Below are 26465 nucleotides of genomic sequence, written 5' to 3'. Positions count from 1 at the left end.
CGTTGTACCCATTGGCCATCCAGTTACTATTCTATGGTTATAATCATCGCACTTTTATTTTCTATGTTGCCTGGACAACACCCCCCCCCCCCCCAAAAAAAAAAATAGACAGAAAAAGCAAATCAATCCTTGCCGAGTTAGTCTTGGATATACTCGCTGCGCTGAAGTCTCGCGAGTGCCTGTGTTCTTGCAGGCCGAGGCGTCTTCCGCAACCTCCCTGGCGGAAACCTGCGCGACGGAGCAGATGAGGCCGGAGGTCGCGCAGACGTCATCCCCACCCGTGAAAGCCGCGGGTGGAAATGGGCCGGCCTTGCACGGAGACGCTGCGGGCGACCATTCCAAAAACGCTACGGAAAGGTATGTCAATAATACGTGTGTTCTACTACACGTTACCAAAAAGAACGTAAAAGTATGAGCAATTTTGGGTTGAATTTGACGAAATTATTCCGATCAGATTAATTTATTCGATACAAACCACATTCGCATGAGGCTCATCAGTCGTATTAACTTGCCGATTATGGAGACAAATAATCATCATAATTTGATTAACTCATTCACTGCCAGATGATGTGCAAAAATGTGTCCACTCCAGTGCCAGGGTTTTTGTCATTTTCACTCAAATTGCGGGACCTAAAGAATATTGAATTTTCGGACTACATATACATTAAATGCAGCTTAAGAAACCTGAGACTCTCTTCTTTCATCAGAAAAAAAAAGTTAATTCCTAAATTATATGGGTCTGGAGTTATTGAGTGTGAAATGAGGGCAGATGTCCAAAATCCAATGCAATACATACATATTGGTTTATATAGAGCTTTAACAACAGCTGAAGCTGTAACAAAGCGCTAACATGGAAAAAAAAGAAATGCTGACCCCTCGTAGAAGGGGACAAAACATTGCCAGAGGTTTGGACAGCGCTTTATCGGCACCCCAGCAAGAAAAACCAAAACCCACAACAAATTCGGGAATGGGGTTCTACGTCATATTTTCAATTCAGAATCAGAATCAGAATCATCTTTATTGCCAAGTATGTAGGACACACAAGGAATTTGTTTCCGGTAGAACACGCTGCACTAGTATCGTTGTCAAAATTCCCGGATACATTCCAGAATGGCAGTGAACGAGTTAATACTAAAGTCACAATTAAAAAATAAATAAGAAAAAAATGAAACTAAATGTTGAAACAACAACCCAAATACTGTAAAGTGTCCTTGAGAGTTTTTAAAGGCACTTATAAATGACATTTATTATTATTATTATTATTATTATTATTATTATTATTATTATTATTATTATTAAATATAAATTAGGAACAAGGTAAAAAAATAATCTAGTTCACTCTAAGAGCAAAAAAATGAAAATAAAAGTAGTACTGTACAGTAAATACTGGCTCTACCTGCAGTACACCAATTGGCCGCCTAGGGGCAGTGTTACACAAAAATAGTTGCTTACAGGTGACGACAGGGCCTTTCAATAATAATAATAATAATAATTTCGTTTAGAAACGCCTTTAAAAAACTTCCTTTTCTTTTGGACTTGTTTAACCACATAAAATTTTAGTTTTAGAAGAAAAGCCTACCCACAGAAAAACCCATCCTGTGACTGTAAAGTGACCGTGAGAGGTTTGAAAGGTGCGTCAAATATAATGCTAATATGCATGTCATACAGCACAGATGGAATTAATGTCCTCTCGGACCCAGCGTGCAAGGCACTTATAATGTGGCTAAAAAAAAGACATTCAATTGAAAACGGACAATACATGTAATTTCTGAATGTAAAGTGAGGTAGTGACGTAGTGTAGTAATGCAAAAACAAAAAAACGTTGAAGTGAGGTCTTGCAGAAAAAAAAAAACACGAAAAAAAAATAGTGTTCAGGATGATAGTACAGCGTGTACTCAGAGTTCGGTGAGTGTGGCAGTGGGAAGGGGCAGGGTGGGCAGGGCTGGGAGTGAGTTGAGTCTCCTGACTGCCCGGGAGAAGAAACCTGGGTACACTTTTCGGGGCCTTGAAAGAATTTCCTCTGTGTTAAGGGTCATCGCCCCCCGAAAATTTGAGAACCATTTGCTTTCAAGGACTTTTTCATGATCATACACCACTTTCTATTTCGACAGCGAAGGGACTTCGTATGACGGCGACATCCAGCATCTGATCACGCGGCTTCGTTCGTCGGGCCTTCAGCAGCCCCCTAGTGACATCACTCTCTCTGGTGGGAAGTCGACGCTGACCAAGGCCTCCCCACCGGTGAGCAGATGTTGCGAAAGTCCGGAGAATCCACCCAATTCACAGTCAAATATACAGGTAACATCCGATGTACGACCGGCGCAAGTTACGACCACCCGTACTTACGACCACCCGTACTTACGACCACGACCGCCAGACCTTTTTTTTTAATTCTATGGATGCCACCGCTACAGCCAGCAACGCGACAGAGACAGAGGTCTTTGAGACAGGTGACCTCTTCTGGCTTCTCCGTTAGCAGGGATAGCGATTTTTAGACAGCTCGCATGCGTGGGAAGCCGTGCGTATTTGGGTCAGCAGAAAGTATGTGTGCCGACACAGTAATAAAGATTGATAATAGAAAATATAAAAAGACTAAAATGACACTAAAAGTTATAAGATTTATAAAAGAACTGTCAACATTTTGGTGTATAATAGTATTCAATAGAAAACGTTGCTTAAAAACAACAGATTGACATCGTATAATATCCCGTCGTATAGGAGATGCCGGCGTGTCGTCATTTGTTATGGTCACGTGATCCTCATGTCAGCCATTTTGAAGGTTTTTCAATTCACGACCGTTTGACTTACGACCGTTTTGTCGCAACGGAATCCGGTCGTAACTCGGATGTTACCTGTATTTGATATAGCGGTGACAAAATCTTCTGACGGATGCTAACTAGGCTTTGATATTTATTCAGGATGTTTTGGCAGCGTCTTCTCGGGTGGACGCCACCGTGTCCCACTACCTGGAGAAAGAGAGGCTTCATTCCAAGGAGCTTCTACACAAGCTGGATGCGCACATCCTCGGCATGGGCGACAGCAACGCCGCTAGCATAGCCAAGCGCCTCAACGCTAAGACGTCGTGAAGGTGGAATACATTTTTTTTAACTCTTTGCACATTAAACACATTTTAGAAGTCACAAGATTTCCGCCATAGCTCTTTTTTTAACCATCTTTCACACAAAGAATCAGAATGCCAATCATCTTTATTGCCAAGTATGTAGAACACACAAGGAATTTGTCTGCGGTAGAACACGCTGCTGTCGCGGCTTGGAATTGAAGCGGATTTACGTGGGATAGGAGATGTGAGACAAGCTCTTTTTTTGTCAATGGATGCTTCGGCTTTGTGTTTGCTTTCGACATTGAGCTAGTTGTAGACATGCACATTCCACCATGACGTCCCTGATCCACTGCTGAAAAGGATGCTTTGATCCTGATATGAATTATATTTAAGTGCTTTGTATAAGCGCTATCTAAATTAGTGTATCGTATTAAAAGAATAAATTTCATATTGTAACTTCAAATTAGATTTGGTGTTTTCCTAATGTGGTTCCATTATATCCAATCGATAACCGTTATCTATTCCGTGTGAATTCTGCCTAGCAACAAAATAGATAATATCACCAATGATCAATCAGTAGCACTTTGCATCCATCCCTTTGCAGCGTGGCCACCTGCTCTCCACTCATCTTGTTGCCTTAGGGATGTCAACCCTTTATCTGCTTTTTACTGGCCATCTGGGAGGGGGTGGGGCTTATTACGAGAACCCCCCTGGACCGCCCGCACTCCCCAGGGCTTTGTTCCAATTTCTCTTATATTTGCATCCATTTATAAGGGGGCAACATTTGAGAAGATTCATCTAGGATCAAAATGTTATGTGGTTCAAAACAAAATTGCAATACAGGTAACATCTGACTTACGACCGAATTCCGTCCTAACCAAACGGTTGTAAGTCCAAACGGTCATAAGTCCAAACGGTCGTGAGTCGAAATCCATTCAAAATGCTGCTGTGGACTGCAAATTTCCCCATTGTGGGACAAATAAAGGTTTTCTGATTCTGAATAGAGACTCAGAGGCTAAATGACTCCCCATTCTGGTGCCATCACGCTGTCGATTGCTGTGCAAGAGTAAGATGCTGGCTGGCTGATTTGTCCGCTGGGAATTTTTGTCAACTAGAAGGAAACAGTAGTCTTGGTGTAACACACAATTCACCATCGCGTTATTTATTGATGTTTTCCTTCTAATTTCACCATCAACACGATGTTTTCATACCAAACAAAGTACCCGAAAATGCATTGTGTGTCGCTTTCTCGGACAGGGGCGTTCCAGACGTGACGTCATGTCAGGCATCGTCATCAACTCGAAAACGTCTTCCTGAATATTCAGCGCTTATCTTAAAACGTAAAATATAGCTATATGCCGTGGAATCTTTGTAAAATACGCTCAGTAGAAGTCATTTGAAGTGATTTTACAAATTATGGAAACAACTTGTCCGGAGGCGTCGGTTGTCCTTTAAGGCTTAGAAAATTAGAAAGTAGAAAATTGTGTTTTATGGGGACCTGGGAACGTATTATTCTCACTTTCATGGTTTCCTATGGGAAATTGATTTTTGGGATACACACTTTTTACCTTACACACTCTGTCTGGGAACCAATTAAGTTCGTAAGTCAAGGTATCACTGTAAATAAAAAAAATAACAATAAATCTGCAACCGGGGGGGGGGGGGTCTGGGTATTAAATAAATGTCCATATGGAAAGATTCGTGTGAAGCCTTAAAGCAAAGCGGCAGATGTTTTCTCACACACAAAAGAACACGTCCTGCCCCGCAGCACTTATATGTGCACCTGTCACACGCACGCACGCGGTATATGAAGCTACATACTAGCTTCAGTATTATTTGTCGGGGGGGGGGGAAACAAAATCATTCATCAGATTATGCATATCTCAAGACACTTTTTTGTTTTCAAACTTGACAAAGCAGTGTCGTTCAAACACTTGTTCTGGAGCAAAGGTTCGTCAACATGAATTAGGGCTACCATGTGGGGCGCCATAACCCCCCCCTCTACGTCCCCCTTATCCAATCCCCCAGCATCAGACTGCAGGCTAGGTCAGACACCATGGTCATGGTAATTTGAGGAATGTGTCCATTTCCTCCTTTTTGGGGGGGGGTGGTTCAAACAACAGAAGCTTCTCCCGCCTCAGATCACCACTCCCATAACTTACACTCTTCAAAAAAAGTTTATTTATAAACCCTATGGGAGCATTTGGTTTATAAACCCTATGGGAGCATTTGGAAAACTGGTTTCTGTGTTTTTTGTGTCAACGTTGATGCTGAAAACAGAGAAAATGTGTTTTGAGTGTACACATAGTATGTCGTCATAACCACAACAGTCCATAGAGCAAAACAAAAAAAAAAGGCTAATGGGTGACAAGGTGCCCTAGAATGTATTGTAACTCAAAAAAAAATAGACAAATAAGTAGTAAAATCAGCTATAAACAAAATTTCCCCATTGTGAGACGAATAAAGGTTTTCTGATTCTGATTCTGATCAAAGACAACAATGTCCACGTGCACTAGTCACAGTCAACTAGAAAAATGGACACGTGTCAAACATTGTCAACAAACGGCAACAATTGAGGCAAAATGGCTTCCAAAATCGCTACCCTCCAGTGACCCTAAAATGATTACTACAAACCAAAATGGTATCTATTTATCTATGTCTTATTTATCTATTATTATTATTATTGTTATTGTTATTAGCGAGCTTTCTATCTATTTGAGTTACTTCGGGGTTCGGTAAACGCTGGCGCATGTGGCTGCCGCTGCTCACCCACAGAAATACTTTATCCTGTGACTGTAAAGTGACCTTGAGAGTTTTGAATGGCGCTTAAAAATGAAACGCATTATTATTATTATTATTATTATTATTGTTGTTGTTGTTGTTGCTATTGCTATTGTTACTGTTATTATTATTATTATTATTATTATTATTATTATTTATCCTGTGACTGTAAAGTGACCTTGAGTGTTTTGAATGGCGCTTATAAATGAAATTCATTAGTATTATTATTATTATTATTATTATTATTATTTTATTACTACTGTTTTTACTATTATTACTGTTATTATTATTATTATTATTATTATTATTATTATTATTATTATTATTATTATTATTATTGTTGTTGTTGTTGTTGTTGTTGCTATTGTTACTGTTATTATTATTATTATTATTATTATTATTATTATTATTATTATTATTATTATTTATCCTGTGACTAAAGTGACCTTGAGAGTTTTGAATGGCGCTTATAAATGAAATTCATTATTATTATTATTATTATTATTATTATTATTATTATTTTATTACTACTGTTATTACTATTATTACTCTTATTATTATTATTATTATTATTATTATTGTTGTTGTTGCTATTGCTATTGTTATTGTTACTGTTATTATTATTATTATTATTATTATTATTTATCCTGTGACTGTAAAGTGACCTTGAGAGTTTTGAATGGCGCTTATAAATGAAATTCATTATTATTATTATTATTATTATTATTATTATTATTATTATTTTATTACTACTGTTATTACTATTATTACTGTTATTATTATTATTACTACTATGATTACTGCTATTGGATTGGATTGGATTGGATTGGATATGCCTTTATTAGTCTCACAGTGGAGAAATTTACATTTCACAGCAGCAAAGTGATGAAAGGAATGAAAGTAGAAAAACAAAAATACATGAGCTGCTGGAAAGGCAGCCACTCTCGCGGCGCCGTCTTGAAGTCAAAAGAACAAAAAAAAAAACTAAATAACAAATAATATGACAGCATAGAGACAATATGACCAAACAAAGACACAGAGAGACATTCATTCTTCAGGACTTGCTGTACCCTCTTTGTGATGACATGAAGCAGTTCTAGATGAAAGAGGAGAGGATCAAAGCGTCTTTCCACCAGTGGATCAGGGACATCATGGTGGAATGTGCACGTCGACTACAAGCTAAATGTTGAAAGCAAACACGCAGCTGTAGCATCCATTGACGAAAAGAGATTGACTCACATCTCCTGTTCCACATAAATCTGCTTCAATTCCAAGCCGCAACAGTTCCACATACGCATCGGCGCTCTGCGCTGACGCTCCTTTCTTCTTATCGCGGGTTCCTCAAGCCATGCATCCATCCAGCCACAGACTGTCCAACTGCACTGACCTTTCCGCTAAACAAAGCGGGGCTGTGAAGATGCTGCCCATTACAGGCGCAAAAAGCACAATGGCCCCTTTGGTGTCCAGCGATGGCAGTCGAATGGCTCCGACATTCCTCCCATTCAAAAACAGTACTGGCATATTCATGCTGCCGAAAGGCGCAACCGCTCAGCACAGTCTCCTCCTTGATGAATGTCGTGGTCAAAAATGCTGAAAAACAATCTGTATCCGTTCCACACGATGCACAACAACACAAAGTGACAAAAGAAAACACAAAACAAGACAAAAACAACCAAAAAAAGCAAGGCTCATGAGAGCACTTGCTGAGGCTGCCTACTCGGGCGCCATCTTGGACTTCTATTATTATTATTATTATTATTACTGTGATTACTATTATTATTATTTTATTACTACTATTATTACTACTGTTATTACTATTACTATTATTATTATTATTATTATTATTATTATTATTACTACTATTATTTCTGTTGGTACTATTATTATTATTTTTATTTTTTATTATTATTATGATTATGATTATGATGATTATTATTATTATTATTATAATAATATTATTATTATTATTAGCGCCGTAGGTTCGTTTTTTTTTTTTTTTTGCATAACGGCTTCATCTTATCTGGCGACTAGTGTCTGGTGTCTGTTTAACCGACATGCAAATGAGCGAGCAGGTGGACGTTGGCCCGCCAGAGATAAAGCCAACCTGCAAACCCCACCCCCTCCCCCCATCACCGGGCAAGCGCTGACAAGCGCTGTTTTGTTTACAGAGTACCGACATTATAGTCAACCCCACCCCCCCACCCCCTCCAAACCGCTCCACGGATGGGCCAGCTGATCCTAAAGAAACATAAAGTCGTAGCTGGAACGGTGATTAGGTTGTGTTCTGTGGGGGGTGTGGATAGCAGATGGCAGATCTACCCCCGTCATGTCTGCTTTTTTTTTGGGGTGGGGAGAACAATGCATCCCTCACAGCTTCTAGTCAAAGGAGGCGAGATAGGAAGGGTGTGGAAGTGGGGGGTGAGTTTACGGACAGCTGGCAGGCAGCGTGCCTCGTAGACCAACAGCGCCATTCGACACCCCTACCCCACCACCCATACACACGAGTGATGTGTCGTTCGTAAAAGAGCCGGTTCTTAGAGCCGGCTCTCTGAAGTGAACGAAGAGGGGATGGGGGGGTTGAACATTAAAGAGACAGGCAGACAAAAAGAGAGAGAGAAAATGGATAGAAAACAGTGACATTTGGACTTGTTTTAACTTTGATCGAGTGTATACTGCAAGGTTAAAATTCCCATCAATCAGGCTCCACAAATGACCCGCACAAGCCATCTGTACACTTGATGCAAAAAGCTATCAACCCAGCTAAACAGAACACAATTGATGAGGAACTAGATAAAATTATCGCAGCAAAAGCACCTACAAGGGATCATTCCTCAAGATGGTGAAAGAAGAAGGCTACGTTCCTCATCAAGTGTTTAACGCTAATGAAACCGGCCACTCCATTCCATCAAGCCATCAACGACCCTCACAAAGGTAAATAAAACCACTTTATTATACTAGACAGTTTATATCTTTAATTATTATACCACAACACATTTATTATACATAAAATAAGGTATATTTTGTCTAGTTTTAAGGCTTAGAAAATTAGAAAGTAGAAAATTATGTTTTATGAGGACCTGGGAACGGATTATTCTCATTTTAATGGTTTCCTATGGGAAATTAATTTTTGGGATACACACTTTTCGCCTTACACACTCTGTCTGGGAATCAATTAAGTTCGTAAGCCAAGGTATCACTATTATAATTACATCTGTGTAAGCTCTCAGTCGTACAGGAGTGGTCCATCGATGAGAAGGTTTCTTCAGCCGTCATCTGTACAAAAGTGAAGGTTTCGGACGTTTCGCCTCCTATCCAAGAGACTTCGTCAGCGAACTAAAGTCTGACTGGTCGTATCGGCCCCATTTATATATCCCTAATGTCCAGACCTTCACAGATCATCTCAACTCTGTAGACTTCAACATTAAATTTACTCGTGAGGACATTCAAGAGAACCAACTAGCCTTCTTGGATTGTAAAGTAATTATAAAAGAGGACAGAGCGCTAAAAACAGAAGTCTTTAGGAAGGCTACGCACACTGACCAATACTTACTTTTTGACTCTAACCACCCTTTACAACATAAACTAGGAGTTATCAGAACCCTCCAGCATAGGGCTAAACTAATACCAACTAGCACTGAAGGTAGAGAAAAGGAGTCAAAACATATCAGGAGAGCACTCACTAACTGTGGGTACCCTCAGTGGTCATTCAACAAATGTCAGAAAGAAAGAATAGCGAACGAAACCAATAATTCTCAAGATTCTAAAAGGAGAGGAGTAGCAGTACCGTACATTGCAGGAGTTTCTGAAAAATTACAAAGAGTCCTTTGGCAACATAAAATTCCTACTTATTTCAAACCGATAAACACGTTAAGGCAAAAATTAGTGCATCCAAAAGATAGGCTACCAAATGAAAAACAAAGTAATGTAGTTTATTCCATACATTGTAAGAATGAAAATTGTAAAGAGCAGTACATTGGGGAGACTCAACAAATTCTCAAAAAAAGACTTTATCAACATCGCAGGGATAATACTAGTGGGCCTCAATCGGCAGTACATTTGCACCTAAAAGCTAGCCACCACTCATTTGACGACAATGAGGTTAAAATCTTAGCGAAAGAACATAGATGGTTTGAAAGGGGGGTAAAAGAGGCGATTCTTATAAAACAACAAAATCCTTCATTAAACCGGTCGGGTGGTGTGAGGTTCAATTTGGATCGTTCATACAATAGCCTGCTCAGGCAAAACAGGTTAGGCAACTTTCGCAATGCTGATGAGGGTCGTTATGCTGATGAGGTGATACCGGGGGGAGTGGGGGTAATAGGCCAATCGTTAGTCAGGAATGTAGGAACAATCAGTGGGGCCACAGGGGGGGGTCCCGCGCCCCCCCCAACCTGAGAGTAGGGACCTATCATAGCTGTGTCCGGCGCCACTAGGTCTGGACATTAGGGATATATAAATGGGGCCGATACGACCAGTCAGACTTTAGTTCGCTGACGAAGTCTCTTGGATAGGAGGCGAAACGTCCGAAACCTTCACTTTATTATAATTACACTACGAATCTTTTTCAATATATTGTGATGCCCTAATACAGTGAGACCTCAACTTACAAACACCTTATCTTACAAACTTTTTGTCTTACAAACGTCAAATTTATGAAAATTAAACCTTATAATAAGCACTACTTTCATAATACACACCCACCACGGCTGGCGGAGTGATCTTCGGCGGAAGCACACGACCGAACAGCACCAGAGGTTAAGTTACCAACAGTCCTTATGGAAGGTGACTCTCCTTCCATAAGCCATCAACGACCATCAAAAAGGTAAATAAAACTTTAATTTACAGCACAGTTTATTTCTTTAATTACAGTCGTCATGTAATGCGCCTCTCTTTCCAAACAGCAATTCCCTTTGGCCTTCGACCTCCAACACCATTCCATCAAGCCATAAATGACCATCACAAATGTAAATAAAGTGACTTGATGATACAATGCAGTGTATTTCTTTCATTACAATACAAGAGCACATTTATTATACATAGAATAAGGTATGTTGTGCGTAGTTTTTTAGGCTTATTTCGTTGAAAAGTATATTTTATGGAAACCTGGGAACGGATTACTCCCATTTTAATGGTTTCCTATGAGAATTTTTTTTTGAGATACACACTTTTTGCCTTACACACTCTGTCTGGGAACCAATTAAGTTCGTAAGTTGAGGTCTCACTGTAACATGTTTTTTGTTTCTTTTTTAGGACATGGAAAATTTCTGACAGTCATTGAAGGCAACATCAGTACTGTACTACTTCAATAAAATGCTCATCAGCCACCTCATCCTCAGTGCCTCCCTGCCCACCGCCCATATGGAATTGCCCCCCCACCCCGCCCCCAGTTCTTCTCTGCCCCCACCCACACCTCCCTTCCCCTCCTCCTGATGCGTTTGATCCCTGGGGGGACTTGGAGCCTCAGCATTCCTCTCATTCCTCCCTCGCAACAATCAGCCTGTGAGCCTTTATGAGCCACACTCAACTCAGTCTTGCTCACAAACGCCATCGCACTCCATACGTGTGGACTTCATTCGCGCACTCCACAAGCTTTTTTTTTTCTCTTCTTCTTAGGAGTTTGAAATCTTTGTTCTTTATGGGATCAGATGAAGATTTGGTAAGTTTGGAGCGTTTTATTTTTCACTTTTTTTGGGGGGGGGGGGGGGGGTCAACTGAAAAAGAGCGATTTTTGCTCATTTGCAGTCCCGCTGCTTCAGGCAGAACGAGCGTTTATGTTAAAATGCGTTAAAAATGTGGTTTGATTTCAAAGTTATTGGATTGGATTTGCCTTTATTAGCCACGCAGTGGAGAAATGTGCATTTTTTTTTTTATGTCACCAAACCCAATTCAAAATCACGAATGCGTTGCTAATTAATTATTTATTAATTAATGCGTTTAATATTAGTAACACCACAGAGAATTTAAGAATATGAATACAATCTAACCACTTTATAGGCAGTAAAAAAAAAGGTATATTCATTTTAAATTTTTCCCCTAATATTCAATCATATTTTTTTTATTTCATACATTGAAAATGAATTAAATATTATAATTATAAGTTCTTTCTGAGTTTGGTGAGTTTCACATGATCTGTTTTTTCATATACTTAATACGTTATACGTTGAGTGAACGCTGGCGCGTGTGGCTGCCCCTGCTCACCCGCAGAAAAAAATATCCTGTGACTGTAAAGTGTCCTTGAGAGTTTTGAAAGGTGCTTCTAAATGGAATGTATTATTATTATTATTATTATTATTATTATTATTATTATTAAGGTTTCTAATGCTGCATTGAATGTTGATGTAGTCCTAAAAGTCAATATTCTGTGGATCCTGCAATTTGAATGACAATGACAAAAACCCTGGCACTGGAGTGGACACGTTTTTTGCACATCGTCTGGCAGTGTATGAGTTATATTATGTTTTATAGCAAAATTTGTTGCCATTGTCTACCCACTTTCAATGGTGAAAAATGAAAAGATAAGATCTGTAAAAAGAAACAAATAATAATAATAATACATTTAATTTCTAAGCGCCTTTCAAAACTCTCAAGGTCACTTTACAGTCACAGAATTAAGTTTTTCTGTGGGTGAGCAGCAGCAGCCACATGCGCCAGCGTTCACTCAACCCGGAAGTAACTCGAACAGATAGCGAGCTAGCTAATAGCTATCTAGATAGCCAGCCAGATAGTCAGAAATCTAGCTAATAGCAAACTAATAGACAGCTAGCTAGATAGCTAGCCAGGTAGTCAGAACGCCAGATAGTCAGAAAGCCAGCTAGCTATTGGCTAATAGCTAGATAGCTAGCCAGATAGTCAGAAATCTAGCCAGCTAATGAATAGCTAGCTAATTGATAACCAACCAGATAGCCAGCCAGCTAGATAGCTAGCTGGTACAAGTCAGTGTTTCAATGACCCCTTGGCGCGACTAAAGTGACCTTGAAAGTTTTTAAAGGCGCTTATAAATGAAATGTATTATTATTATTATTATTATTTCCAGGTGGATCAACAAAATGGCTGCTGCCAACCAAAATGGCCGACATTCTGTCCAAATTCAATTTTTGCGCATTCATTTAACAATAGACACGCCCACCAAAATTTGACTGTGACCGTAAAGTGACCTTGAGAGTTTTGAAAAGCGCTTCAAATCAAATTCATCATGACGATGATGTTTTCCTTCAGAGTCCCCGTGATCCGTTGCCTCCCTCAAGTCCCACCATCCAGTCCACCTCGCCTTCTCCGACATGCGAACCGCCGAGACCGCCTCCGGGACGGTCCTACACCGCCTCATCCAGGAGCAGCTTCGTTTCGGGAATCTAACCGACACCCGAGCCCTGCTCGCCATCCAACAGCAAGCCCTTCGTGGTAGCGGCGGCGGTATCGGGAGTCTTCGTTCTTCCCAGGAGACCCAAGACGACAACGTCTCCACCCGGCAGGACCCTCAAGGTCAGGAATTCCGTGAAAGCTGCGTCCATCCGGAAAACCCTTTGAGGATTTCCTCCCACGGGGAGGAACTTCCCACCTACGAGGAGGCTAAAGTACACTCGCAGTACCTGAAGGGGGAGCCGGACTCCGCCGCGGAATCGCACTGGGATGCTAAACGGGAACACGCCCGTTCCCTTAGCGAGCGCCTGATGCGGCTAACCCTGGAAGGGGGCGCTCCCTTCGTACACCTCCCGGCGGTGGTGAGCTCTTCGCAGAGTTTTCCACAGTTATGCAACGCTCCAAGTCAACGGGACCCGCGAGGCCCTCCACCGGGGTACCCGCCTCAGGAACAGGAGATGTACTTCCGGGAACCTACGTTGCCTCCGCCATTTTATTCTCAGCACAGGTTAGAAAATCAACCGCTTTAACTCTTGGTCTAAAAGGACAACCGACGCCACCCGACAAGTTGTGTCCATAATTTGTAAAATGGCTTCAAATGACTTCTACGGAGCGTATTTTAACAAGATTCCACCGCATATAGCTATATTTTACGTTTTAAGACTCGCGCTGAATATTCGGGAAATCTTGTTTTCGAGTTGGTGACGATTCCTGACGTGACGTCACTGAAGGAACGCCCCTGACCGAGAAAGCGACACACAATGCATTTTGGGTACTTTGTTTGGTCTGAAAACTTCATGTTGATCCGTGTTGATGGCAAAATTAGAAGGAAAACACATAAATAACGCAATGGTGAATTGTTGTGTGTTGCACCAAGACTACTATTTGATACTAGTTGACACAAATTCCCAGCAGACAATTCAGCCCATTTCCAACGGAGCTTGGGCGCCATCTTGTGCATTTTCTGGGACGCTACATTGGAGTCCTTAAGCCTCGAATTAATACGGAAGGACTTCTTTAATCGATTGCAAACATGTATGCTTTCCACTTCAGAACTATTTGAATCATGTTAATAGTTTGAAAAGTAACAAGAAAGCATTTTCTCCTCATCTGAACTCTCTTAAGCCATTGTTTTGATTCTGGAGCAAGGCAGTTTGTGAAGGAGTATCCTGGCGTGACGTCATGAACAAGGGGGCGGGACTTTCTGAATCTCACCAGTTCTGCGCTCATTTTGTGGCAGTTTTGGGACTTTTATGTCATTTTTTGTGGTGTTTTGCATTTGACTAAAAATATCAGCCTGCGTGTTTTGGCTATTTTAGATGCTATAAAACGTTTTTCTGATGTCAGTTAGGAAACAAAAAAAATGGTGTCGGTTGTCCTTTAACTCTTCGCTCTTGGTCTACTGTCCCTTAAACACCCCCCCGCCCCCTCACTCCCGCTAGGAACGGCGGCGTTCCCGCAAGTACGACATTCAGGGATGAGGGTGAAATTCTGAGATGGGAGAACTGGAGACTCAGGCGAGAAGTGGACATCTACGCGGAGAAGGCCCTGCGCCTGCATAAGGTACATGACAGTTAAATCTGTCAATCAAAGTCAATCTGACTGTTTTCCTTCCTGTTTATTTCCTTTTACGGTCCCATTTTTTTATCAGAATCAGAATCTTCTTTATTGGCCAAGTATGTCGAACACACAAAGAATTTGTCTCCGGGCAGCATTTTCCTTTTTTCCATGTTAGCGCTTTGCTACAGCTTCAAATGTTATTGAAGCGCTATATAGCCCAATATGTTTATATTGTGTTTTGGACAGCCACCCTCATTTCAAGCTCAGATAACTCCAGACCCCTATAACTTAAGAATTAACTATTTTTTTGCATTGGCTTTGATGATTCTCATTTATTCGGTAATTGAAAAGCATTACGTGGCGCGGCATTCCTTTTTTTTTTTTTTTTTTTTTTTTCCTTGCGGAGGGGTGCATATCAAGCTCCGGTCAGACCTCTGGCAATGTTTTTCCCTTCCACGAGGGGGCAGCATTTGCCATTTGTCCATGTTAGCGCTTTGTTATAGCTTCAGCTGTTGTTAAAGCGCAATAAAACCCAATATGTATTGTATTGTATTGTATTTTGTACATCCCCCTCCATTTCAAGCTCAGACAACTCCAAACCCGTATAATTTAGGAATTTGCTCGTTTAGTGATTAAATAAGAATCTAAGGATTCTAACGCTGTATGGAATGTTTATGTAGTCCTAAAACGAAATATTCCGGAGCCCCTAAGGGGACATTGAAGAAAAAAAAACCTTTGTGAGATCTCGCATTACTTTGCATTCCCTCACAAAACTTTTCATTCCCTCTCAAAACTTGGCATTCCCTTACAATAGTTTGCATTCCTGTACTTCCGGTTCGTCATCCAGGTAACCGAAAACAGCAAACATGGAGGCTTTTCACCCACAAAAATTTTCGAGGGAATGCAAAACTTTGCATTCCCTCACAAAACTTTGCATTCCCTCTCAAAACTTTGCATTCCCTTGCAATAGTTTGCATTCCTGTACTTCCGGTTCGTCATCCAGGTAACCGAAACCAGAAAACATGGAGGCTTTTCACCCACAAAAAATTTCGAGGGAATGCAAAACTTTGCGCGATCTCATAATACGGAAAACTTTGCATTCCCTCGCAAAATTTTGCATTCCCTCACAAAACTTTGCATTCCCTCTCAAAACTTTGCATTCCCTTGCCATAGTTTGCATTCCTGTACTTCCGGTTCATCATCCAGGTAACCGAAAACAGCAAACATGGAGGCTTTTCACCCACAAAAATTTTCAAGGGAATGCAAAACTTTGCATTCCCTCACAAAACTTTGCATTCCCTCTCAAAACTTTGCATTCCCTTGCAATAGTTTGCATTCCTGTACTTCCGGTTCGTCATCCAGGTAACCGAAAACAGCAAACATGGAGGCTTTTCACCCACAAAAATTTTCGAGGGAATGCAAAACTTTGCATTCCCTCTCAAAACTTTGCATTCCCTTGCAATAGTTTGCATTCCTGTACTTCCGGTTCGTCATCCAGGTAACCGAAACCAGAAAACATGGAGGCTTTTCACCCACAAAAAATTTCGAGGGAATGCAAAACTTTGCGCGATCTCATAATACGGAAAACTTTGCATTCCCTCGCAAAATTTTGCATTCCCTCACAAAACTTTGCATTCCCTCTCAAAACTTTGCATTCCCTTGCCATAGTTTGCATTCCTGTACTTCCGGTTCATCATCCAGGTAACCGAAAACAGCAAACATGGAGGCTTTTCACCCACAAAAATTTTCAAGGGAATGCAAAACTTTGCATTCCCTCACAAAACATTGTATTCCCTCTCAAAACTTGGCATTCCCTTACAATAGTTTGCATTCCTGTACTTCCGGTTCGTCATTCAGGTAACCGAAAACAGCAAACATGGAGGCTTTTCACCCACAAAAATTTTCAAGGGAATGCAAAACTTTGCATTCCCTCACAAAACTTTGCATTCCCTCTCAAAACATTGCATTCCCTTGCAATAGTTTGCATTCCTGTACTTCCGGTTCGTCATCCAGGTAACCGAAAACAGCAAACATGGAGGCTTTTCACCCACAAAAATTTTCGAGGGAATGCAAAACTTTGCGCCATCTCGTAATACGGAAAACTTTGCATTCCCTCGCAATAGTTTGCATTCCCTCGAAAAGAATGCGAGATCTCGCAATCTTTTTTTAACGCGCGTTTATGTACTTCCGGTTCATCATCCAGGTAACCGAAAACCACAAACATGGAGCCTTTTCACCTGAAAAATTTTGCGATGGAATGCAAAGTTTTGCGAGGGAATGCAAAACTTTGTGAGATGTCGCAAATGTGTATTTTTTTTCTTCGATGTCCCCTTACAAACATATGTATCTTTCTTTTTCAATCTTTGTTTTTTCCGTTTTTTGTTTGACCACCCCATAGCTGGAAAACGAGATCGCCAGGATCTCGGAAGAATACGAGACTCTGATGAAAGGCTCGACTAAGCGTGAAGCGCTGGAAAAAACCATGAGGAACAAGTTGGAGGCCCAAATAAAAAGAATGCACGATTTCAACCGGGATCTTAAAGGTACGGCGTAGCTCCAAAGCGTAACTCGCTACCCTTTTGAAAACCTAACCAGGACGTGTGTTGTCGTTCCGCCAGAACAAGTGTGCGCGGCCGCTAAGCAGAGAGCCGACAAGGAAGCGGAATGCTCAGAACAAAAGCAGCACGTCTTCCTCAAGCTACTTGAACAAAGTGCGTACATCCCAAAAAATGAGTTTGAAGCACCTCACACTTGTTTGAAACATCTCTAAACATACCGTATTTTCTGGTGTATTAGGCGCACCCAAAAACCTTGATTTTCTTCAAAAGATGACCCTGCGCATTATAATGTGGTGTGCCTTATATTTGGATGACTGTTATATATTTAAATATATTGGGGGGGGGGGATCATTCATTGAAGATGCGCCACAAAGGTCAATAAAATGACTTTATTATACTGTACCGTTTATTTCTTTAATTACAATACCATAGCACAGAGGTGTCAAAGTCAAGGCCCGCGGGCCAAATCTGGCCCGCCACATCATTTTTTTCGGCCCGCGAAAGCAAATCAAACGTGTTAAATTCCATGATGATTGCTAAAATCTGAGCCAAAATTTCATATTTTTGGATGTCAACCACAATAAAAGTCATTATTCTTGACTTCAGATTTGAAAACGAGTTATTCATTAATTTGCTGTGTGCTCTTTATGTAATATTTGAAGGGATTTAAACATTCTAATGGGTTCCCCAAATTCATAACGGCCCTCGAGAGGAAACCATAACTACAATGTGGCCCGCGGCAAAAAATGACTTTGACACCCCTGCCATAGCACATTTATTATACATAAAATAAGGTGTATAATAAGTTGTATAATTTTTTTCAGTAACTCCTCAATGAAACAGAAACGGCCGTCTCAGTTGGAAAGGGGCTTGATTACACAACCACCACCCCTGTGGTGCGACTGCATGCCTGCAAGGGGAATGCAGACTTCCTCTGATACACACACACACACACACACACACACACACACAAGGCGTAGCTTTGTACTGCCAAAACCTATGCAATGCCTCCACGGAACGCAGAGTAAACAAGAAGCTGAAAATACAACTGGATGTTGATGAAGGAGGAATGGCTGTCTCCAAAGTAACATCCAACGGAGATTTGATGATTTTTAAGTGATATTCTGAAAAAAAGAGGATTTACTTTATCCAGCTGCTAAATAATTTTAGGATCATACGGTGCCGTTGGGGTTGCTCTAACTCTATCTAAACATCTACCCAGATGAAGAGCAGCAGCGCGAGCGAGAGCGCCTGGAGAGATCCATCCACAATCTGCGGATATCGGCGGAGGAAAGCCAACGTGGGCGCGAGCTCCTGGAAAAGGCTCTGCTCTCTGCGCACGCCCGCAACCGTCAACTGGAGGACGAGCTGCACAGGAAGCGGGCCTACGTGGAGAAGGTGGAAGGCCTCCAGAGCTCACTGGGTCAGCTGCAGGCAGCGTGCGAGAAACGGGAAGAGTTGGAGATGCGACTGCGTACCCGCCTCGAGCAGGAACTCAAAAGCTTGAGGGTGCAACAGGTGAGGAACTCCCATTCGGGGATGCTTTGAGATGCAAAGTCCATAGTGGGGTGAGGTTCAATTTGGATCGTTCCTACAACTGACTTCTTGGGCAACATAGGCTTAGTTATGCTGATGAGGTGATACCAGATCAAATGCAATCAGGCCAGGGCAATCAGGCCAGTCGTAGACCCCAAACTCAGGAAGGACAATAGAAGTAATCAGTCAGGACAACAGAAGTAATCAGTGTAGCCGCAGGGAGTAGTCCTCTGCGCTTGTTGCACTGACCCTATATATGTCCCTAATAGACAGAGGTGCCGGTGCTTTGATTCTCATTGATAGTCTCACCAGGGTGTCCCGGGTTGTCTCAGAGGTCTCTTTCCGGTGGCACACCTCACCATTGAGACGTTAAGGAGGAATCCTAATTGGATGCCCGAGCCACTTCATTTTGCTGCTCTCAATGGGGAGGCGCCTCAACTCTGTGGCCCTCACGGAGGACTAAACTTTATTTTTTGAAGATGTTTTTGGGTGGGACGACAGAAACACCCCAAATCGTCATTTTGATACTTCCCCGTATCGTAGTCTAACAAGGTTAGCTAGCCGCGGATAATCGAAACACGCAGAATCCTGACTTGGATATGAACATTTGACCCTATCTCTGTGTCTCTGCATTTTGTAAAAACCTGTTTCACTATGTTGGTCCCCCATTAGAACCAGACCTGCGGACTGCTTTTCCCTACCTCTGTTGTCTCTGGATTTGGTGATAATCCATTTCACTATGTTGGCCCCCCTTTAGAACCAGACTTCAGGACTGCCTGCTTCCGAGCTGCGCTCCACGCTGTTGCAGCAGCAACAGTTGCGAGAACGCGAAGAACGTATCCTGGCCTTGGAAGCAGACATCACCAAATGGGAACAGAAGTATCTTGAGGAGAGCACCATGAGGCAGTTCGCTATGGATGCCGCCGCCACCGCCGCGGCCCAGAGGTACCTTGACATTAGCACGGGTACCTAAATATAAAAACTAATAAGAATCGACCGACCAAAGGACTTTAAAATGTGTTTGTTTCCTTACAGAGATACCACCATCATCAAAAACTCGCCTCGGCATTCGCCTAACAGCAGTTTCAATGAGGACCTACCTCTGACCAATCACAGACATCAGGAGATGGAGAACAGGTAGACATTTTTGGCCACCTCGTCAAATGGATCATCTCATCGTGATTGTCCAAATGTGTCGAAAATTGAACTGGATCAACAAAAGTGTCAGATGCAGGGGCAGGGTATGATGACCCATCATCGATTAGGCAGTGGTTCTTCAAGTGGGTTCGATCGAACCCTAGCGGTTCGGTGAGTCGGTCTCAGGAGTTTGGTGGATCCTCGGTGGTGAGGTCCCCCCCTCAGTATAGTCTGCAGTTAGTGGGCACAGTCATTGTAAGAAGGGTTCTGTTAATGAGTATAATAAACTGGTAGGGTTCGGTGCCTCCAAAAAGATTGAGAACCACTGGATTAGGGTCTTGTGGACCCAAGAACCGATAAAAACCCACCTAATCAAATTAATTCTGTCTGGTTGAGACTGTGTACTTTTCACACGTTGAAAACCAGCGAAATTCCCAGAACGTTGACCTTCCCAGATCGCCTACTGATCTGGTTCCGGGTGATCAAGGGGAAGCAGAGGTTTTTGGAGTTCTGCACGATCGATGAGATCTGACCATTGAGTGACAAATGACTTTTGTGATTTTGAAATTTAAAAAATAATAGTGTTCTGATTTTGTGAACCAAAAAACAAGCGCCCCTTGTGTGTTTTCTCCAGGATCCGAACGCTTCATGCACAGCTCCTGGAGAAAGATGCCATGATGAAGGTCCTCCAACAACGCTCCAGATGGGAGCAGTGCAAACTTGTCAAACAAGGTCTTCGGTTAGCCAGATCCGTGCCGTCCATCGCCACGGCGACCGTCAGTACCGAGACTAAAGGTGAGTCATCCCCCCCGTGACTAACTTCGCGACAACTGGCCGTCAGGCGACCAGGAAAAAAAAACAGCAACAGTCTGACAGCCTCGAATAGACCAAACGATTTTAAGTCGGAATGCGTGTCGTCGCCCGTCTCCTGAATAGCCCCGATCCAGAATAGTCATGGGAAGAACCAAGCATCTAAGTGCCATTTCTTTCTTTGTCCGCATCTGCAGGAAAAAGCCTCTCGGATGACCAGACAGGTGGTCCGGCGTTGCAACGCAAGAGTGCTAACTGGGGTTCCAACACCCAATGTGACCAACTTGAGGGAAAACCATCCAAGGACTTGACGGTATCCGTTTCTGGTGGGTGTCCTTGGTTAAGTTTTCGATGAAGATTTTAGACCTTAGCGGTTATATTTAAAATCTGATAGATGAGGGTTACGTTTAGGTCAGGGGTAGGGTACTCGGGTTCCTCGAGAGCCATATCCGCCCTGGTTTTGAGCGTTTCATGGTCTAACAAAACCAGAGTTCGCTTCCACCTGGTTTAGGGTAAACATTTTGGACAAAGGGTCAGTGACCCAAAATGTCAGAAGCGCCGTATTGGATTTCTTTTTCCTTCGACTTTTCCCTTCAGGGGTTGCCACAGCAAATCAGTGTCCTCAATCTAACCGGTTTTGTGCATCTTCTCTCACACCAGCTACCTTCATGTCCTCTTTGACCACATCCATAAACCTCCTCAAGGCTCAGCATCCTTCTCCCGATATAGTCACCTTCTCTCCTCTGGACATGCCCAAACCACCTCAGTCTGGCCTCTCTGACCTTCCCTGCAAAGCCTTTAATATGAGTTTTCTCTCTAATGTCCTCTTTGACAACATCCATAAACGTACTCTTAAGTCTTCCTCGGTCTCCTGTTCAAGTTCAAGGCTCAGGATCCTTCTCCCGATATTGCCACTCCTTCTCGTCTGGACATGTCCAAACCATCTCAGTCTGACTTTCTTTCCATATCCTCTAATATGAATTGTCCATCTGATGTCCTCTAATACGAGTTGTCCCTCTAATGTACTCCTTCCTGATCCTATCCAACCTGGTCACTCCCAAAGAAAACCTCAACATCTTCGTCTCTGCTACCTCCAGTTCTGCTTCCTGTCTTTTCTTCAGTGGCACTGTCTCCAGTCCAAACATCATGGCTTCTATCACACATCACACCTGACATTTTTCTCCAGCCGTTCCAGCCTGCCTGGATACGCTTCTTCACCTCTTTTCCACACTCTCCATTGCTCTGGACCACTGGTTCTTAATCTTGTTGTTCGATCGAACCCAGGTTAAGCACCACTGCTCTGGACAGTTGACCCCAAGTACTTAAAATCATCCACCTTCTTTATCTATTCTCCCTGTAGCTTCACTCTTTGGACTAAAAAAACATGTTCTCTTGAGCTGCCAAAAAAAATCAAATTCTTTTTCTCTTCAGTGTATCTGGAGAGAGGGCGGCCTGGTAGTCGAGTGGTTAGCAGAAGTCGTAAGTTCAAAACCCGGTCCGGCCTCCCTGTGTGGAGTTTTCATGTTCTCCCCGGGTCCTCCAGTTTCCTCCCAAATTCCAAAAACTTTTCCATATTTAATTTAAAAAAAAAATCTCCAAAGAGCCACTAGGGCGGCGCTAAAGAGGCAACGCACGGCTCGTTAGCCGCACGTTGCCGACCCCCGGGGTTAGAATTTAGGATTTAGTGTTCAGGATTAGGGTCAGGGAAGCAAATTTGTTATCATTGCAATCACAATGACGCCCTTTTATTTTCCGTTCGGCGTAGATGCTTCAGAGGAAACCGATCTGGAAGGAGTCCAAACGTCGGAGAGCATCAACAACACAATTGACTCTGACATGGTGGAGATCCTCATTTAAGGGTTTCCCAAATATTTTTCTGTATCTTAATTTATTTCCCCATTTGTCATCGCTGCTCGTTTTCAATCATGTTGCCCCTTTAAGCTACATGACGTCTTGGTCTAATTTAAAATCACTCAAGTGACTCTTGATGTTCTTGGTGGTGGCGTCCGGTGTGTTTGAGCGTTGTTCTGTGAGACAGGACAACGTATGTTTATTTAACTTTATTTATCTTTGTCAATGAAGCGTTTACAAACCTCTGAAGGCAGAGAACGACTTCATGTTGGTTGCCATTTTGTCATGTTGTCTACGTCGTACGTGGACGTTCCAAATACAGTGATACCTTGGCTTACGAACTTAATTGGTTCCCAGACAGTGTGTAAGGCGAAAAGTGTGTATCCCAAAATTTAATTTCCCATAGGAAACCATTAAAATGAGAATAATCCGTTCCCAGTTACCCATAAAACATAATTTTCTACTTTCTAATTTTCTCTTTGCATCAAGTGTACAGATGGCTTGTGCGGGTTGTTTGCGGAGCCTGATTGATGGGATATTTTAACCTTGCAGTCTACACTCTGCCTTTGAACTATCAAAGTTGAAACTCTCACTGTCGTCTGCCTGTCTCTTTAATGTTTTAACCACCACCCCCTCACTGCTGCGTTCTTGACCAATCACGTGGCTTTAACCGAAGACTGGGGGCGGGGAATAGAGGACAAAAACAGTCGGCTGCCATTTTTGTTGATAGAAGAACGGGCTCGTTCGCAAACAACACATCACTCATTGAGTCAGCTCCGTGTACGAAAAAAGTTCGGATGCCAAGGTAAAGTTCGTATGCCTAGGTAAAATGTTCATAAATGTAACGTTCATAAACCGAAAAGTTCGTAGGCCAAGGGGTTTGTAAACCGAGGTATCACTGTAGTAGCGTAGTACTTCCGATGTATTTTCGCGTGACGCTAGTCTATACCGTAGCTCAGTGATGTCAAGGTGGCTAAAGGTGAGCGTTAAATTGAGGGATAGGTCAGGTTATGTTTTCAGATTCGGTTTGGGGGTTTTTGGGTGAGGTTTCATAAACGGTTCATAGGTAGGCAATTTGGGGTTTCATGGTTAGAATTTCAGCTAGGTTTATCTTCATGGCATAGGACACAGTTTTGAAAGTCGTTGCGACTTGAGGTTTAATTTCAGAGTTGAGACGAGTCAAACCTTCCAGCTCCGAAGCTAATATTTGCGTCAAAATTCCCCCTGGCCTTGCCTCGCCCCCTTCACTGGAAGCTAATCTTCTCACATTCCTGACCGAGGGAGTGAAGGGGCCAAAAAAAAAGGGGGGGGGGGGCTATCTAAAGCAAGGGAATGTCAAGTCCCTTAACCCTCGTTAAAACGTTGCACATTCCCCCTGCTTTAGATAGACTTTGGTTTTCCGCTATTAGCCAAACGCCCCAAGTTTGCTTGGAATGTGTTTTTGTATGAAACTGGAAGAATGCCCCGTTTTAGAAGGGACTGGGGGGGAGGGGGTGGCGGTGAAAGACCGCTTCGGTAGACTCATCCAGTTTGGAATCGTTGCTGTTGATGTCATCGTAGTTTCTGACATTCAAACATCCGCTTGAACATACAAAATATAAATGAATGCATTTGCTGGTCAATGCAGTGTGACAGATTGACGCCCCTTCCGGAATGCGTTTACATGGAAGTTAACTCATTCACTGCCATTCACGAATTTATTCGGGAATTGAAAATATGACGTAGAGCGCCATTCCCAAATTGTTTTTTCATGCTTGGGTACCGATAAAGCGCTGGCCATGGCCTCTGACAATGTTTTTCATTTCCTGTTTTTCCATATTATAATAGTAATAATAATAATAATCCATTTAATTTATAAGCGCCTTTCAAAACTCTCAAGGTCACTTTACAGTCACAGGATATTTTTTTTCTGTGGGTGAGCAGCGGCAGCCACACGCGACAGCGTTCACTCAACCCGGAAGTAACTCAAACAGATTAAAAAGCAAGCTAGCTAGCTAATAGATAGCTAAAAGATGGCTAGCTAGATATATAGCTATTCAGCAAATAGATAGTCAGCTAGATAGATAGCTTGATAGCTATTAAGCTAATAGATAGCCAGCTTGATCGCTCGGAGATTGCCAGCCAGATAGCTAACCAGCCAGCAAGATGGCTAATATATAGCAAATAGAATACTCTCAAGATCACTTTAAGTCACAGGATAAAGTTTTTCTGTGGGTGAGCAGCGGCAGCCACGTGCACTAGTGTTCACTCAATCCCGAAGTAACTCAAATAGATAGAAAGCTAGCTAGCAAGCTAATGGATAGCAAATAAGTAGCGAATAGATAGCCAGTTAGCCGCCAGCTCGACAGCTTACAGCCAGCCAGACAGCTAATAGCTAGCCAGCTAGTGAATGGATAGCAAATAAATAGCTAATAGATAGCCAGATAGCTAGCCAGCTAGACAGCTAATAGCTAGCATATAACTCCAGACCCATTTCATTTAGGAATTAACTTTTTTTTTCTGATAAAAGAAGATAGTCTAAGGTTTTTTTTACACTGCATTGAATATTTATGAAGTCCTAAAACTCAATACAGTATTTTATGGGTCCTGGACTTTGAGTGACCATGACAAAAACCCTGGCAATGGAGTGGATACATTTTTGCACATGTCTGGCAGTGAATGAGTTAAGTTAATATATTTTTGTGTGTGTTTTTTTTAATTTGTAAACTTGTGTTTGTTTTTTTCTATTGCCAAAGATTGACTTTTATTTTTGTTCTCTTCTAAATGTTTGTATCAGGAAACACGGACACATCCAATTTGGACATTTGTTGTGAACATTTTTTTGTATGTTTTGCTGAATATTTCACCCACTGAGAGATTAAAAATATTAATATATGTACCGCCAACGGCTCGCTCTTTTACTAGTGCTTTTCTTGACAAACAGCCATCCATTTTTTCAATCGTTTTTATCTTCACAACAGAAGGTGCTGGAGGCTATCGCAGCTATGGCATTAGCTAGCTGGCTAGCTATTAGCTGTCTTGCTGACTGTAAGCTCTCTGGCTTGCTAGCTGCAGGCTATCTGGTTATTTATATTCACTATTTATTTGCTATACATTAGCTAGCCAGCTAGCTATTAGCTGACTGTAAGCTGTCTGGCTGGCTAGCTGTTGGCTATCTGGCTATATTTGCTATCTATTAGCTAGCTATTAGCTGTCCAGTTGATTGTAAGCTGTCTGGCTGGCTAGCTGTTGGCTATTAGCTATTCGCTATCCAATAGCTGGCTAGCTAGCTAGCTTTTGATCTGTTTGAGTTACTTCCGGGATGAGTGAATGCTGGCGCGTGTGGCTGCCATTGCTCACTGCCCATAAGCTATCCATTCCATCAAGCCATCAACGACCATCTCAAAGGTAAATAAAACGACTGTATTATACAGTACAGTTTGTTTCTTTAATTATAATACCATTGTACATTTATTATACATAAAATAAGGTATATTTTGTGTAGTTTTAAGGCTTAGAAAATTAGAAAGTAGAAAATTATGTTTTTTTGGAACGGATTATTCTCATTTTAATGGTTTCCTATGGGAAATTAATTTTTGGGATACACACTTTTCGGTTTACACACTCTGTCTGGGAACCAATTAAGTTCGTAAGCCAAGGTATCACTGTATTTGCAATTTTATGCTTCAAATGGTTTCCTGTAAACAAACCCCCACAATACCCATCTTTCAATACTGGAATGTATCTTACCACTTATAGAATAAAAACATCAATTAATCATATTTTTTTTTTTAAAGTCCTCAGCAAGCATCAACTCCTAACGTTAATATCAGTGT

At 41.9% G+C, this 26465-nt stretch overlaps 2 protein-coding genes across 5 annotated transcripts in view; both read left to right on the top strand.

The window, feature by feature from the left end:
- The window catches only part of cep63 (centrosomal protein 63), a 16478-nt gene extending 5254 nt beyond the window's left edge, over window positions 1-11224 (top strand). The window contains exons 7-10 of one of the 3 annotated variants that reach the window (XM_089000795.1): window positions 194-357; window positions 2112-2298; window positions 2919-3088; window positions 11093-11224. In XM_089000795.1, the coding sequence (XP_088856921.1) occupies window positions 194-357; window positions 2112-2298; window positions 2919-3086 (519 nt within the window). In that variant the 3' untranslated portion in view covers window positions 3087-3088; window positions 11093-11224. Of the gene's footprint in view, window positions 1-193; window positions 358-2111; window positions 2299-2918; window positions 4069-11092 lie in introns of those variants that run through there. The other 2 variants (XM_089000797.1, XM_089000794.1) reach the window with 2 other exon arrangements.
- An 11-nt stretch (window positions 11225-11235) lies between these two features.
- On the top strand, window positions 11236-25525 carry amotl2a (angiomotin like 2a). Of its 2 annotated transcripts, XM_089000793.1 has the most exons (12): window positions 11236-11341; window positions 11456-11498; window positions 13058-13706; window positions 14641-14761; window positions 17157-17301; window positions 17377-17469; window positions 18539-18834; window positions 19610-19797; window positions 19888-19989; window positions 20624-20784; window positions 20997-21125; window positions 22565-25525. In XM_089000793.1, exons 3-12 carry the CDS (start codon window positions 13120-13122, stop codon window positions 22654-22656), a joined length of 1914 nt encoding a protein of 637 aa, XP_088856919.1. In that variant the 5' UTR covers window positions 11236-11341; window positions 11456-11498; window positions 13058-13119; the 3' UTR covers window positions 22657-25525. The 2 variants fall into 2 exon arrangements, with proteins under 2 accessions (XP_088856919.1, XP_088856918.1); XM_089000792.1 differs by having other exon boundaries at window positions 11340-11498.
- Window positions 25526-26465: the final 940 nt, after the last annotated feature.

The sequence above is a fragment of the Hippocampus bargibanti genome, linkage group LG07 (assembly GCF_051943395.1).
Source record: "Hippocampus bargibanti isolate YZ-2025 linkage group LG07, ASM5194339v1, whole genome shotgun sequence".
In the NCBI taxonomy this organism is placed as follows: domain Eukaryota; kingdom Metazoa; phylum Chordata; class Actinopteri; order Syngnathiformes; family Syngnathidae; genus Hippocampus; species Hippocampus bargibanti.
This window is presented reverse-complemented; position numbering and strand designations above follow the sequence as displayed.